Source organism: Natrix helvetica (assembly GCF_964273705.1).
Source record: "Natrix helvetica genome assembly, chromosome: 5".
Lineage (NCBI taxonomy): Eukaryota > Metazoa > Chordata > Lepidosauria > Squamata > Natricidae > Natrix > Natrix helvetica.
Genome location: NC_138551.1, coordinates 27,334,637 through 27,351,243, shown reverse-complemented (window position 1 = coordinate 27,351,243; position 16,607 = coordinate 27,334,637). Strand labels below are relative to the sequence as shown.

Sequence of the window (16,607 nt, the reverse complement as noted above, 5' to 3'; positions counted from 1 at the left end):
ATAAAAAGAGCATTTTTGGAATTAATCGTGTGTGTTTTACTGTATCAGGAATCCTAGGTCAGAACAGTCTGTAGAGGTGCGGTATTGCGCCCACCAAGGCCACCCCCACCCAGTGCTCCAAGGTCAAACCCAATCCTGATGTGGCCTTCAATGAAATTGAGTTTCACACCCTTGCCTTAACTGATTGGCTTAATGCTCAGATTTTTTTTTCAGGGCGGGCTTCCTTCTACTATGCCTGTAGATGTAGATGTATAACCAGAAGTAACAGCAGAAGGAGGCTCCGCTCACCCACTCGGACGCTTCTGCACATGTGCAGAAGCGTCGCGCGCAAATGCGCCCAAACCAGCAGTAAAAAAAATTGGCAACCCACCACTGCTTTGTGTATATATAGCATGTGCATTATCTGCTGTGCCTCCTGCTCTGAAGAATAGGAAACTGTCTTATGATGCTAGCACTAAAATTGTTACATCTTCAAAATAATTTATATTATAATGCAGATTATATTCCGGAACAATATTCTGTTCCAGAAATTCTTCTGTATGGATTGTGATGACTTAATATTCTGAATAAAGTATTTGAATGTATGAATATTGGCATAAGCATCACATGTATAAGGTACAGGATTTCTCAGTAATTATTTCAGGTTAGGGAAACAGTGAAGATGTACTTATATACCCCTGTATTCTGATTTGTGGGCACTTTTGAACATAACGGAGATATCCCTCGCCCAGAATAGAATTGTATAAGGCAATTCTATAAGACAATATTAACATATTTTTGTCCATGGCTCCCACCAATTTGACTAATTCTATATAAAAACAAAATATATGAAAAAGTTTAAAGCAGAGATTACATTTAACAAATAAGCATTAAAATAATCCAGTAAGATTTATTTTAACATAGTTTCTAAACCCTGAAAGAGAAAAACTAGGCAAAACCCAAAAGGCAGTACATGCTGTAGGCTGGAAGGAACTCAATTTATTTCTGCAAAACAAATAGATAATCCACTGACACTGGAATCATCTTCTGTTTTCATTATTTTTTATTAAAGAAATTTTACAGAATAAAAAACATTTAAGGCGATAAAGAAAATTAATGAAAAGAGAAAAAAGTGAGAAAAAATACAGAACTGAAAGAGAAAGGAGAAAAATATATAAAAGACAATATATCTATATACCGTATAAAGAACTAATTCCTTATAGCAATTACAAATGCATTCATATTTTATCCTCTCTCTCTAAGGTTGCATCATAGTTCCCCACTTTCCAAAATCTACCCTTTTTTATAATCAAATGCAAAAATCCCAAGTACCCTTTTCTGTGTTCAGCAAAAAGTCCATAAGGGTTTTAGTCACTCACAAATGTAGATACTGCCCTTTAAAAATTAAACAAATCAGTTTTGCCATCTATGTATGCAAATTCTGTCAACTTCACCAACCATTTCTTATTGTAGGTATTTCAGAGTCTTCTTGTATGCATATAATAATCTTGCTATATTAACCAAACAGTTAAAAAACTGTACAAAAACAGTTATCCATAAATCTTTTCTAGCTGTTTGGCCTTTAATCCAACAAGAAGCGCTCTAGTTTCGGTTGAATATCAGTCTTTAAAGTTCTTTATATTAGTTTATGTATTTGAACCCATAATTTTCTAGCATGTTTACAAGTCCACCGAGAATGATAAAATGTCCCTTCATGTGTTCCACACTTCCCAAACAAATTTGAAGTACTATATGAAATTTTTCTGCCGTCATTTACCAACTGTAGATAATTTTATAAAAGTTTCTTAGAAATTCTAACATGAGGTAAATGTCAGTCCTTTCGATCACAGTGGATCTAAGTGGCTTTCCCACATCATAACAACTGGACAGATCATAATGGAAAAGGAGGTGTTCAGATAATAAGATCTTAAGCTGTTTAATGATTTAACATCCTAAATTGTGCCTATAAACAAATGCTCAACTGGTTCAGATCACTTTGTATAAGTACAATTGAACAATATATCCACTGTTTTTCTAAAATCAAATAAAACATTTTTCAAGGGTAGTCTTGAAAGAGTATCCTTCTAGGGTAGTCAAATAGTATATACCAGGGGTGGGTTCCGGATCCCATCGCAACCAGTATGCTGCGACGGGGCCAGGCGTCCTCATCAGGCACGTGTGCTGCACATGCATGTGCACGCCACCGCCCTGAGACACCCAGCTCCTCGGTGGGGGTCGCGCAGGCTCCGCACGGTGTGCGTGTGTGCGCAATTGGCCCGTTTGCATCAAAAAGCGGTAAGGAACACAGGCGGGTGGGCCAAATGAGCCACCATTCCAGTATGGTAACTGCTGCTCCTAGCTACCATGGTATGCCCATACTGGGCCGTACCGCCCGGAACCCACCACTGGTATATACCCTTTTATCTCACATACATGTTCTACATGGGTCTGCCTTTGAAGACTTGGAAATGTAGTTAATCCAAAATGTAGTAAAGTGCCCAGAATCATTGGGAATTAGATGTCCTCTAAATTTTTGTAAACAAATATATAAATTAAATGCAGCAACATGTAGTGATGGTCCTGTTTGGTATCCCCATGTTGCTACACAAACTGTATTAGTACAAGGGTTTGAATATCTGTGTGATCATCTAACCCAGGGGTCAGCAACAGCAGCTCTGGAGCCACATGTGGCTCTTTCATCCCTCTCCTGCCACCGCCTGTCGCCAGTCAGCACCACAATTTTGAGAGGAGCTTCCTGTTAGGGGGGGGGGGAGCAGGGCACACCAGGAGGAGACTCTATGGCAAGGGGCGGTTTTCCAGTCAGCTCCACAATTGATAGGGCTTTCAGTTAGGACACATAGAGGAAAAAGGGTGCCGCGCTAGGAGGAGACTCTATGGTGGGGAAACCGGACTTCCAGCCGGCTTCAGAATTGAACAGGGAGCTTAAGGTTAGGACCATTGTGACTCTTTGAGTGTTTAAGGCTGCCGACCCCTGATCTAACCCCAAGGTGTGTCTATCCATCCAATATGATTCAATAGATTTGGCATTCTTTGGGTCCTATCTGTTAAATATTATCATCTTTGCAAACCCAAGAGGCATGTCTTTTTTGTTGTGACATCTGTCTTCTGAAATAATGTTCCTCTTGAGATTCACCTACTATTGACCCTGCTGCCCTTCTTAAAAAAGTATGAAAATCTCTTTCCTCAGGTGGTGGGCCATGGTATAATATGAACTGACTACTTAATTTGCTTCAGTCTTTATTAATGGTTATGTTTTTTCCCCTGGCAAGGCTGCGTCTACATTGTTTTAAACTTTTGTTTATAATGTATAATGTTTTATACTATATTGTTTTAATCCTTGTAAGCTTCCCAGAGTTTTGCACACATATTGGCTGGAGAAACTGAACAAGCAAGCAAATCAACAAATAAATAACAATTGGTAAAACTCAGAAACTCTTTCAGAAAGTACACAACTAAAGATAAAGTGATAGCCCAGAAAATAGAGCTTCTAATTTCTATGGAAGGAAGGTTCATGTGTTTCTTTATATGTCAAATAACCAGTCCCCATTCAGGTTTTTACATACTATATTAGAATTTTAAATTGAGCACTTTAAATTAACTTTTGCAATGGCTGGATCCAATTACTCTACCTAATTTTCCCAAAATATATAGACTGTTGAATACCAGTTGACATTTGTGGACCATCATTTAAAAAAAAAAATCTAGCAGTATTACAGCTATCTGTATTGTATTGTATTGTATTGTATTGTATTGTATTGCATTGCATTGCATTGCATTGCATTGCATTGCATTGCATTGCATTGCACTGCACTGCACTGCACTGCACTGTACTGCACTGTATTGTATTGTAATCTTTTCCTATTGGTTCACAGTTAATGTACTACATGAAGAATAAGATGGACTTTACAGTTTTTGATGAGCATGTAAATATTGATGTCAATGGGGATGTCTATACACCATATGACATTCTAAATTGGCAGATGAATGATGCTGGAGAAGTCAGCTTTATAAAAGTTGGAACTTTTAACCAGACAAATGAAAATAATAAAGAATTTCATATATTTAATGATTCAATATTTTGGAACAACCCACAACGAGCAGTAAGTGAATAGTTTTTCAGATTTTGTACTTTAATGTTCTACTGTAAACTTCTACATCTACAATATTGTTCTAGATATGGGTACTGCATGTTGGTGGTTTTTATGGAGTATTCAAATTTGGAAACTTTAATCTATAATTAAAATTGAAATGTTGATAGCTTGCACTAATATATGTGCATGACAAAATCCCATATTTGATAGATAACACATATCTCAAATGTGTATTATCTCATGTCACAGTGACCCTAGGCAAACTTTATACTGGGTAGGTAATTGCCCTTTAATACAAAGATGCTTGAGAAGCAAAAGTTTTACAAAAATTTAATTTCTGAAGGAAAAAGTAATAGACATTACTTGGATCAATGCATTTGGTAACTGAAGTTGATGGTCACTCACCCTGTTTTGGATTCAAGAAAAGGCTCCGTTCCCATGCAAAAGTATTACTAATGTCCGCAGAGATAATATAGATATAAAGGGCAGAGTTTTGTGACCATCATGGCAGAAATAATGCAGTTATAGAAAACTCATTACTATTACACAAGGAACCAAGTTGAAAAGGCGATAATCAAAATAGTTATTTCAGGCCTAATTCTATAGTTCTAATCAGATTCCTTATTTCTTCCCTGCCATTGTTACTATTAACAACAACAACAACAGTGCCTTATTTTGTCATAGATGTTCTGTCATCATATTTACTATCATGTTGCTTCATTAGAAAACAGACTTATTCTTATCAGCATTTACTTTCTAGTTCCATGCTGCACATACTGTTGTTTCAGTCCTCATTGGCTGCAAATTTCCATTGCGCATCATAGCACTTCTGAGATCACAGTATTGATGAGAGTCTCTTGAGGTCCTACATGAGATATAGATGGAGCCATCATTCTCTAGCCAAAAAGTGGGTTTTATTTCAGTTCAAACACATCTTTATTTTATAACAAATATAATGCCTCTTCTATCCTTTCAGCGACCACGCTCGGCATGTAATAATAATTGCCAACCTGGGTATCGAAAGGGGATCTTGCAAGGGAAACCTTCATGCTGTTATGATTGTATAAGGTGTGCAGAAGGACAATTCAGTAATCATACAGGTATGAAAGCTTATCACTTGAAGTAATAGGAAGCAACCGCACCGTAGAAACAGGAAAAATGTTCTTGGTGATCTGACTGTGATTGCTGAAAACTGAAATATGGTTTCATAGTAGTTTGAAGTAGAAAAGACATGAAAATGTAGCATGTGTTAGATATTTGCAAAATATTTCAAGGAAAAATGTTGTGACCTTGGACTATCCTGTTTCAACCTGTTTTTATCTTGTCAAACCTGCTTCAAACTTCAAAGCAGGTCTTCTGACTTCAAAACTGTTTGAAATTTCCTTCTCATTAAGGTCAGAACTGAATATTTAAAGATTATGATAGTCTATCTTAAAATGTTTTTAAATATAAATCCTAAAATAGGCATATATTCAACTCCTTCCTACACTGTATTCTTGACCACACAATGTTATGGCATTATATACTTTATGATTGAGCCAAAACAAAATTGTCCATTTAGCCCTAGGCTACCAATGGTGGCCCATCGCTGGTCTAGAATCATGTTAGCTAAGAAAAAAATAATAATACTGCCCTTACTCAACACATAATTTTGCTAGAATGCTATTATTGTTCTAGTTTCTTTTTTTCTGTTGAATTCAGTTCTATTTTTACCAAATCAGATGTAAATAGTTATACCATAAAATCTATCCTAAAAGAATTAGGGAAAGAACATTTTATATAAATTTATATATGTATATGTAGGATAACAAATTGAGAAAGTTTGTTGATAAGATGAAATATCAGATGAATGTCTCATTGGATTGTTGTGAGACGATAGCAAATAAATAAACATTTTAGGAAGAATAAAATGTGTCAGGCATATTTTTAAGACCACATTTAATTACTACATTATTATTTTTAATATATTACTTTAAAAAAATAGAACTATCATACACTTACTGAAAACCTAGGTAATCCAAGGTAGAAATAAATTAAATGCTCTAAATATACATGAAGTAAAAAGTATTAATTTAACAATTAGATTAATAAGGAGACTCCTTTCCTAATATTCTTGGGTTTGGACAATGTGAACATTGCCTGTAGGAGGCATCATTTTGAGGTAAACAGATTTATTTTGTCACACTCAGGACAAAATAATTTTGAAACTATTTAAATTAATACTTTAGAATATGCCCCCTGATATTTTAAAATATTCCCCTTAATTCATCAAAATGCGTTGCATTTATTACTGAAATAAATAAATAAATGTATTGTTATCTGTTATCAAAACATCATCCCAGAACTTTGTCATTGTGTGTTACTGAATTATTTCTTCCCCTTGAAATTGGGAGCTCAGCATAGTTTACATGAAGTTTTCAGACAGATCTTTCACTGGGAAACTTAAAAAGCCATCATTATTTAAATTTTGTATATTTTCCCCTTTTTTCTCCTCCTTTTCAATCCATCCTTCCTTCAGATAGTTCATGGTAGTTCCCCATCTCAATTTTCTTTTCATCAGAATTTTGTAAATTAGGCCAGGCTAGCCTGAGAAATGGAAACTGGTTGCAAGGCTTCTCCTGAATGACTGGATAGATTAGAGATTTAAACAAAAGCCAATTCTACCAAACTGGAGCCTTTGTATTTTCCATTCTGTAATCTAGGATATTACAACAGAACAGAATAATAGAATCACAAGGGATGTTGGAGGTCTTCTAGCCCAACCCCCTGCTCAAGAAAGAGACCCTATATCATTTCAGACAAATGGCTGTCCAATCTCTTAATATCGTTAAACTTTAACAACTTTAATTAGAATCCAGAGTTATTGTGGATATAAATTATGCTGGATTCTGGCTACTGGTGATGGTTATCCCTAATCTGGACTGTGTTTAATTTCTAGAACAATAGTAATACCGATCCTCAGGTCTGCCTGGAAATGTTGTGTTCTGGTAAATGTCTACTTAATCATTGATGCACAGGTATCCATAATGATGGAAATGGGCTATGCAGTGTTCAAAGCACTTTTAAATCATTCTTCATAATGTCTTTCTTCGATTTGGCACCCTCCATATGTGTTCTGACAGCCGTAGAAGACTACGTGGTTAGGGAGTAATCAGGACAGTAGAACACCTCAATTGGAGAATGCTTGGGGAAAAATATTTTATATATCCAGGACTAAGTTCACCTTCTAAAGTTTTGGCATAAAAGTAAACCTGTAGCATTTTCCAAGTAACATTGTTATGGTTTCTTCTCCAGATGCAAGGGAATGTACAGCATGTCCCGAAGATTATTGGTCCAATACCCAAAGAAGCAAATGTGATCATAAGACAGTGGAATTCTTGGGTTATGGAGAAGCTTTAGGAATGACATTGATTGCCCTCTCTGTATTTGGCGCATGTGTCGTTCTGTCTGTGACCGGAGTCTACGTCAAGTTCAGGAAAACACCTCTGGTGAAAGCCAATGACCGTGAGCTCAGCTTCCTCATCCAGTTTTCTCTCGTCGCAATCTTGTTGACTTCTGTTCTGTTCGTGGGGAAGCCAGAAGATTGGTCATGCCAAGCTCGCCAAGTGTCCTTGGCCTTGGCTTTTTCTGTTTGCCTGTCTTGTGTTTTAGGAAAGACAGTGATGCTCTTTCTGACTCATTTGGCCAGAAATTCAAAAGTGGCTGAGAAAGCCCGGATGTCAGTTGGGCCAATTTTCCAAAAAGTGGTGGTAGTTGTCGCTGTTCTAGCTGAAGTGGGCATCTGTACGACTTACCTTTATTTTAGCCCTCCCAGTATGTTTAAAAACACCCAGTTCACAACCCTGAGAATTATTTATGAATGCAATGAGGGTTCCATAATGTACTTGTGCATTATGTTTGGGTTTGATGTGTTTCTCGCTATCCAGTGCTTTCTCACGGCTTTTGTGGCCCGGAAGCTTCCCAATAACTTCAACGAAGCCAAGTTTGTTACATTTGGAATGCTGGTTTTCTTCATTGTCTGGATATCTTTTGTTCCTGCTTATTTAAGCACAAGAGGGAAATTCAAGGTAGCTGTGGAGATATTTGCAATTCTGGCCTCCAGCTTTGGTTTGCTAGGATGCATATTTGTGCCCAAATGTTACATTATTTTGTTGAAGCCTGCCAGAAATACAGAAGAAATTGTGGGTGGCAGGGCTGTCACCAATGACAAGAGTGCTCCACCAACCTCTGCCTCTTGCACCAGTGAAATTAACACAGTTTCCACAGTTCTTGAGGATTAGGACTTTGTAGCTCCTGCCAGCCCATATCATCTGGTCCATGTCAAAGTGGCTTCTTGGGGAATAGAATACATAAAGCATATTTAATTGCTTGCAGAGGAAGTAACGTGGAACTCTTTTAAGAAAATTTTGTATTTTCATTCATATTTAGCCAGGATCAAATCCTATGCAACTTCTAATTTCTGCTTGCACAACTAAGGCTGATTTTTTTTCCCATTCCATTCCAGCTCCACAATTTTTGATGTAGGGCTCTTTGGGGTGGTAGTGACAGAAGGGGAAGCGGGAAGGGAAAAACAAGGAATCATTTTGTGAATTGAAGTTCACAGAGTTTTCTTTTTTTTGTAAAAAAAATGATTTTATTAAACTTATCAAAGTATAAAATATAAATTCTAAGTTTGATAGAATACAGCACTACATATGATACTTTCAGCTTAACATACTACAGTCAGTGGCTTGTCCTTGTAAAAAGTAATCAATTCAACATATCAACTAATTGTACGACACAAATATTTTCCAATAAAATCTAATTATTTACAGATGCTTCATATTGTATTTTATGCTAATCTTACTCTGTGCACCAAAGACAACCAGTTCCATATTATCACCGTTTGCATTTTCAAATTTCTCAAAAGTTGCTGGAAGATGATTTGTAGGCATTTTTGATGCCATCTGCTTTAGAATGGTGAGCAACTATCATTCCCTTCAGTTGACCGGAGAGTGCAAACCCCAGTGTGCTATTAATAGCACTAGCACTTAGACTTATATACTGCTTTACAGTGCTTTTACAGCCCACTGTAAGCAGTTTACAGAGTCAGCCTATTGCCCCCAACAGTCTGGGTCCTCATTTTACCAACCTCAGAAGGATGGAAGGCTGAGTCAACATTGAGTCTGGTGAGATTTGAACCACCAAATTGCAGTCAGCCAGCAGTCAGCAGAAGTAGCCTGCAGTACTGCACTCTAACCAGTGCGTCATCATGGCTCAATGCCTTTATTTCATAATTTTTATAATGATTTGCCAAAATATTTGACCATCTGATGGAAGAGCTATCAAGACACTATCCCCTCTTCTTTTGTTAAACAGGTAATAGAACAATATGTATTGAAGCCTTAAAGTCTGTGGGCAGGGAGAAGAGACCTGGCTGAACCAAAAACAGGGAAGGGGGAGACATATGAATTCCTATCTAATGGAAGACTCATTTGTGTGCAAGGTCTCTGATTCAGTGCTGCCAAAATACAATTTGAGATGCAGTGCAGCTAAACCAGAAATTGATCAGCTCTGCTAACGAACAGACATAATGGTATGGGATCTTATAAAGATGGCATTGATTCAGAGGAGCACAAATATGTCAAATGGAAAAACCCTCTTCAATGAATAATCCTCCTCCTTTCTGGATATAGACTTACCACTATTCCAGAAGAATGGCTTCTTTGCTTAACTCTCTTACAATTAAAATGTGTTTTCATGTATACATATTGTGAGAGTACTGTATGAGAATGAGATAGATTGTTTTAGATTTTGGGTACCAAATCTTTCCATCAACCAAATACAAACTTATGCAGGATTTGTCAGGTTGTATCCATTGCAAAACCTTTTGGTTGGGATATGTGTTGTGGTTTGCCGGCGGCCTGCGGAGCTGGCAGCAGAGTCGGACACTGAGGAGGTTGGGGAGGAACCTATCATTTTAAAACCAGAGTAGCAAAAAATGACTTACGTCTGCCTCCTATAGAAGCTCAGAAATGAATGAAGACACTATCACAAAAACAGGGCACCAACGATTGCTAGGGCATGCATCTACTGCAATTAGTGAGAAAAGGCTGATGGTCTCCTTGTTAATTTCCTGGCAATGATACAAGCCAGGCTCAAGGGAGACTTTACCTTACCTTACCTTAACTTGTGAAATAGGTGTTTCCTTCACAGAGCAGAAGGAGAGGCGATTTCTTAGCCATTTTTTTTCATAACCAAAGCAGAATTTTCACTTCTTCCTAAGAACCAGGAAAAAAACCCCACTTATTTCACTGTTGTCATCAATGCTTATTGGAGAAGTATATACTGTATATATCTTTTTAAATTAATTAAGCTTTGATGCCTTTCTTTCTAGTTCATTTCTATTGCTCCCTCACTAGATCAGAGATTGATCACTCGTGGACTACATGCACGATCCAAGATTCGTTTTTTTTGCGGGACCAAGGAGCCCCAGGATCATACCACTGAAAGTCAGAGATAAAATTTGAAAAAGGGTGATGAGAAAGAGCAAAAAAAAAACAAAAGGTGTGATAAGTGCCTGATATGTTTGACCCATCTGTAAAAATAAAAGTTCCTCTGCAGAAAAGAAACGGAAAACCCCAGCTTCTTCCTATCCAGCGAGCCTTGATACCTTGATTTGCCAATATCCATGAACAGAATAGAATTGTACAGTGCTTTCAGACTTGCAAGATTCTATCGATGTAGCTTTACAACCAAGTAGAATTAGCTCATCTGGTTGTGATTCTGACTTGGTTTATCCCAGTGGCTGACCCCACTGATATCTACATTGTCATAACCTTGCAAGGGTGAAAATATAATTCTGCTCCCCCATCTTCCTTGCTACCTGAGAAACTAGGGAGGGTCTCTTCCTAGCCTCACCCACTATCCAATTGCAGGTTATGCTGTCTTTTATCTGCCTGTTCCCTCGGAGTCTTGGCACAATCAAAGTCTTTCCCAGATAGTATCACAGTTATCTATGTAACATCACTGTCATCTGGTTTCTATTTCTTTTTCTAATTGCAGTACATTGTTGATTCATAATATGGAATAACTTTTATAATGGTTGAGATCAGTGGTGGGATTAATTTTTTTTTACTACCGATTCTGTGGGCGTGGCTTGGTGGGCATGGCATGGTTTGGTGGGCGTGGCATGGTGGGTTTCGCAGGGGAAGGATACTGTAAAATCACCATTCCCTCCCCACTCCAGGGGAAGGTTACTGCAAAATCCCCATTTCTTCCCAATCAGCTGAGACTCGGGAGGCAGAGAATAGATGGGGGCATGGCCACTCAGAGGTGGTATTTACCAATTCTCTGAACTATTCAAAATTTCTGCTACCAGTTCTCCAGAACTGGTCAGAACCTGCTGAATACCACCTCTGGTTGAGATGTATTTGGTAATGACTCCATAAATTGGAATGAAGACGCTATTAGAAATATGGTACTGTTAGAAATAAGTGCTGTTTTTGTGTGTGGAGTACTGATTGGGCAAAAAGGAATCAATAATCTAAGAAAGAATGTACAGACAATGGGCTGTTTCCATCAGCCACCTATATTTCTGTATTTCTGTAGAAACATCAAGTTTGTCATTCAAGGCAAAAAAATAAAAAAAATGTTAGGTTAGCCAAAGGTTGGGAGCCTAATGATTAAGGATCCAATTGGGGATTTTCTCATCAGTTTTCTGCTTTTTAGTCTTTAGACAATACAAAAAAATCCCACTACAAATATCTTAAAGAATCACTTGTGTCTCTCATGCTACAGTTTTATACCTCGTGGAAAATCGTTATGATACAGAACACCAAATTTAAATGTGTTAATCTTCTATAGTCTCTGATAACCTGTGAATGAACCTCGGGAATCATTGCCCTTGATTCTTTATTTTCCGTTTAAGCAAATGATTATTCTGTAGCGTTTCTTATGCTATACAAGGCAGCTTTGGAAAAAATGCGTCCACCACAAAAGGATGGTTTTGTAGGAACAAAATATTGACATGCATCATACAAAAACTCCAGCATTGGTACAGGTTTTTCGTCTTAGAAATAATCACAGAAACTTCATGTATGTCTACCCTCTTTTTTGTATCTTTAAGATCCACTAATAAATCATCAACAAGTAATGAAAGGATTAAGTACATTTGCTTTTACAGCAGGTGGGATATGAAGGCTCTCTGTTTGCCACGCTTCATTAACATAAGCTCTTAAGCAAAAGTGTTTTAAGCTTTGAGCATCTGCTTTAGCCGTGTACTTTAAGCATACACAGGGGAAATTTGCTGACAGTAGCAGATAGCCTCAAGGGGCAGTATTCTGTTTCTTGACCTCAGATATACCCAGAAATCTGACACTTGTGTTCTTGATCTCAGTGGAAGCTTGGCGAAAGACATTAGTGATTCAGCTCTAGCATAAAGTTTCTAACAGCATTCTGGGGGTGTGACACGATAGGGTTGTTATTTATTCCATGGAGTGTTTTGCTGTTAATTATGGCATTTTGGTCCACTGCAGATAATGTAATTGAATGCTTTACGGGGCTTCTGTAGTTTCTACGTCACAGCAATAAAGATCAATTGTTCTTTATACGTTCACCTTGTTTTTTCCTGCTACCAACACAGCAAGGGACAGTCCCTTTCTCTCCCGGTTTTCCAGCTTCTGTCTTGCCAGCATTCCAGGCTCACTAGACATGGTCAGTTGTAATTTTTAGATTTGCACCATCAAAATATATAACAAAATAAGTAGGAAAGCCTAATGCCATAATTGTTGTGATCTGCCAGCAACCAGCGGAGCTGGCAGCAGAGTCGGACAGTGAGAAGGTTGGGGAGGAAAATGGGACAGTCCTGGAGCCTGGGGAAGGCTCAGACAAGGGCTCTGCGTTGGAGGCAGAGACGGGGCCGAGGTCATCTGGCAGTGATCAGGTGCAGTGATGGGTTTCAAATTTTTTTAGAACCTATTCTATGGGTGTGGCCTATTTTGTGGGTGTGGCTTGGCAGTCATGTGACCGGGCGGGTATGGCCAACTTCACATCACTCATGCACACTCAGTCACATGACCACCACCCCCAAGCCATGTGTCAAAAATTTTTGGGACTCCTATGAAGCGGGGGGGGGGGGAAGAGAGGGGAAAACCTCCCAAAAATAGACAACTGCAGGATTAAGGGCCGAAATTGGGGAGATCTGAGAAGGCAGGACAGAGGGCAATCTAGTAGAAAGCTATCACACGTTGGGAAAGAACTTTGGGAGATTGGAGGAGGCAGGACAGAGGGGAATCCAGGACAAAGCTATCACACGCTGGGGAAAGAACTTTGGGAGATCTGAGAAGGCAGGACAGAGAGGAATCCAGGACAAAGCTATCACACGTTGGGAAAGAACTTTGGGAGATTGGAGGAGGCAGGACAGAGAGGAATCCAGGAGAAAACTCCTGAGCTTGCCGCTGCTGTCTGGTGGATGGTGCCGCTGGACCTCTCCATGCCTCTCCGTTCACCACCTCCACTCCCAGGTATGGGACTTGACACTAAATTGGGCTAGGATAGTGCGGACGGGCAGGGGTGAGTGAGCGAGCGACAGAGCTGGGTAGGCGTTCCGGAAGTTACTTCCAGGTCCACAGGTCGAACCTCCTTTCACCATCCGGTTCTTCCGAGCCAGTGCGAACCGGCAGAAACCCACCACTGATCAGGTGCCTACGGAGCTAGACAGCAATGAGGCAGAGGGACAGCTAGTGCCTGTTCCCACTGTGTGCATGCACAGAGCTGCCAGAAGAAAAGAACAACTCAGAAATCAGGGTAGACTTGGGAGTAAAGTCACAGGTGGAAGGTGATTAGTCCCTCCCATAGGGAATAAAAGAGGAGCAAAAGGGGAGTGGGCTTTTTCAGGAAACAATTCATTCGTTCAGTTGTTAGATTCATTTCAGGAGTGTGAAGATCTGTCCATGAATCTCAGAGACTCGGTGCCCAGTCTTTCCTTGCACAGCACCTCATTTGGAAAATATTTACATGGCAGCTTTTCAAGATAGATAAGGTCTGTAGTCATAAATATTCCTTTGAATAACTATTTGCCAGGCCTTGCTGAATGTGAATAAGAGGGATTCACATTTGTTTAATAAAAGGGGTTTTGTCAAGACCAGGACTCTGTCTCGTGATTTTGGAGACGCCTAAGTCAGAACAATCATCATCATCATAACATCAGCCTAATACCACATCTTGAACAATATAAAGCTATATTTTTTAAAAAATATATATCAAAATTTAAAACATAGATTTTATACCATGTAAATATCTGGAAAGGCCTTTCCAAAACCATAGCACTTATATTTAATGGTTATAAAAGGCATCCTGAGACCCCTTAATCTGATCTGGAGGTTGATCCAATCCATGTTAATCTAGAGTAGGGTCTCCAAACACTGACACTTTCCATCCATTTTGTCTTCAATTCCTGTAATTGTCTGGCCAGTGCGATCATTGCTGAGAATGCTGAAGTCCACACATCTATAAATTGCTAAAACTGGAAAACACAGATTTAAGGTAATCTAATCTGTCCCCTGGCTAGATACAGAGCGAGATTCGGGAAAATGGAATAATCACTCAGGGGATAGTACAAATAATTAACACAGGTTTAGTTTTCATCAGAATAGGATGAAATGTGTAGAATTTCCAGAATTGGAAGTAGGCTGTTTTATAGAAATGAAGTATAGGAGTTTAGAAAGTCATGCTTTGCCATTAGCATCAGAGCCTCTGTGCCACATATAAGATTTGGGTGCTGTATGAACTACACAGGGTCTTTTCTTTGGCAGCCCCCTATTTCTGGAGTATCTTCTACATATGTGACCCACTTATTGAATTTTTATTTCCTGGCAGTGTATTAACTTCGTTAAGTGACTGTTCTCTATCCCATAGGTGCTTTTTCAAAAGACAACTGGACTTTGTTTTATCTTGAAGATGTTTTGCTTGTCATCCAAGAAGCTTCTTTCAGAATTGAAGAAACTCTTGGATGAGAAGCAAAAAGTCTTCAAGGAAAACAAAGTCCAGTTGTCTTTTGAAAAAGCACCTTTGGGATAACCATGACATGGATGACTGAGAATCTCCATAGATATTGAATGTTCTATACCCATAATGGCAAACCTATGGCACACGTGCCACAGGTGGCACCTGGAGCCTTCTCTGCGGGCATGTGAGCTGTTGCCCAGCTCAGCACCACTGTGCATGCACGCAGGCCTCCTGCTGATTTCCAAGTCTCTGCCCCGCTTGTGGGAGGCGTATGTGCATGCACAGGGAGGGGGGATCACACGCACATTTGCAAGGAGGGGCGTGGGGTGGCGCGGCCCCCTCCCCGTGGCCCACTCTTGGTTCCAGGAGGCTTCAGGGAGGCCTTCTAGGGCCAAAATGGGGCATGGGGGGTCATGCATGAGGAGAGCGGGGGGTCGCAGGGGGCTCACATGTGCATGCACAGTGGGGTATCACACGGGGTGATGTCGTGTATGCATTGCATTATGGGTGTGGGAGCACAAGTGCGCGCTGTCGCATGCATCTGCACGCTGTTGGCACACGGGGACAAAACGGTTAGCCATCACTCTGCTATACTCACAATAAGGATTTCTCTGCTGCATATACTTTGTTTCATTTTTATGTTTAGCCTATTGAAAATAAGTTACATATATATCAAGCTTGATTAAATGTGTCCTAAATTGCATATGGAACTTCTGAAGAATCAGGGCAAAAATCTGTAATACACAGAAGGAATAATCCTGAATACAGGATGAAAAGCTGCAAGGAAGACGACAGTCAGATAAAAGAAATGTGAGTCCAGGCCAAATCTATAACACGAGAACTCATCTCTGGCAAAACCCTTCTTAGTTCTCACAAAAGATAAAGAGAAATGCATTCAGATTTGCAATGTCGTATTGCTACGATCTTACAATAAAAATTGAATTTTGGCCTCCTAGTCTGATCTACCTTGCAGGTAGGTAGGTAAATTACGTTTTTCTAAAAGAAAGTAGTGAAAACCCTACAAAAACCCAGGCACTGAGCCAAAATCATAGGATTTAATTCTAGCAGCTGTACAGTCTGGAAAAGCCTCAAGCTATTCTGCAGGGAACTGAAGCCCCATTGTATGCTTTTAATGGAAAGGAAACCTCTTAATTTGCTTTCACCTGATTATTGCAACAACTATCCCTGATCACTTACCCCCCCCCCCAGTTCTGAATGAGGATCTGGCTAATGTTGCAGGAAACCATTGACTGAATAGGCGTTTGCGTTGTTGATTTACTCACTGTCCTTCACCAGCACCCTTTCCCTTTTATTTCATGCCGAAATGGACTGATTGTTTTTTCTTCAAACTGACTCGGTTGCGGCTGATTGCATTGGTCTTTCCGTAAAGCACAGAAATTCCACTGGGATCCCAAGGGCAACACCCTGTCAATTACTATAATAATCAACCAAACAGCTTTAATGAGATCACTCTAACTTTTTAGAGTAAGTGTCAGTTTTGAGATAAACCCAACTTTCCCATTTATAAAC

At 39.3% G+C, this 16,607-nt stretch overlaps 1 protein-coding gene across 1 annotated transcript in view; it reads left to right on the top strand.

Moving 5' to 3' along the window:
- LOC309393814 (vomeronasal type-2 receptor 1-like) overlaps positions 1-8,843 on the top strand; it is a 29,535-nt gene extending 20,692 nt beyond the window's left edge. Inside the window, exons 4-6 of the mRNA XM_081956309.1 lie at positions 3,873-4,100; positions 5,068-5,191; positions 7,386-8,843. Coding sequence (XP_081812435.1) covers positions 3,873-4,100; positions 5,068-5,191; positions 7,386-8,371 — 1,338 coding nt within the window. The 3' untranslated portion in view covers positions 8,372-8,843. The remainder of the gene's footprint in view (positions 1-3,872; positions 4,101-5,067; positions 5,192-7,385) is intronic.
- The last annotated feature ends 7,764 nt before the right edge of the window (positions 8,844-16,607 follow it).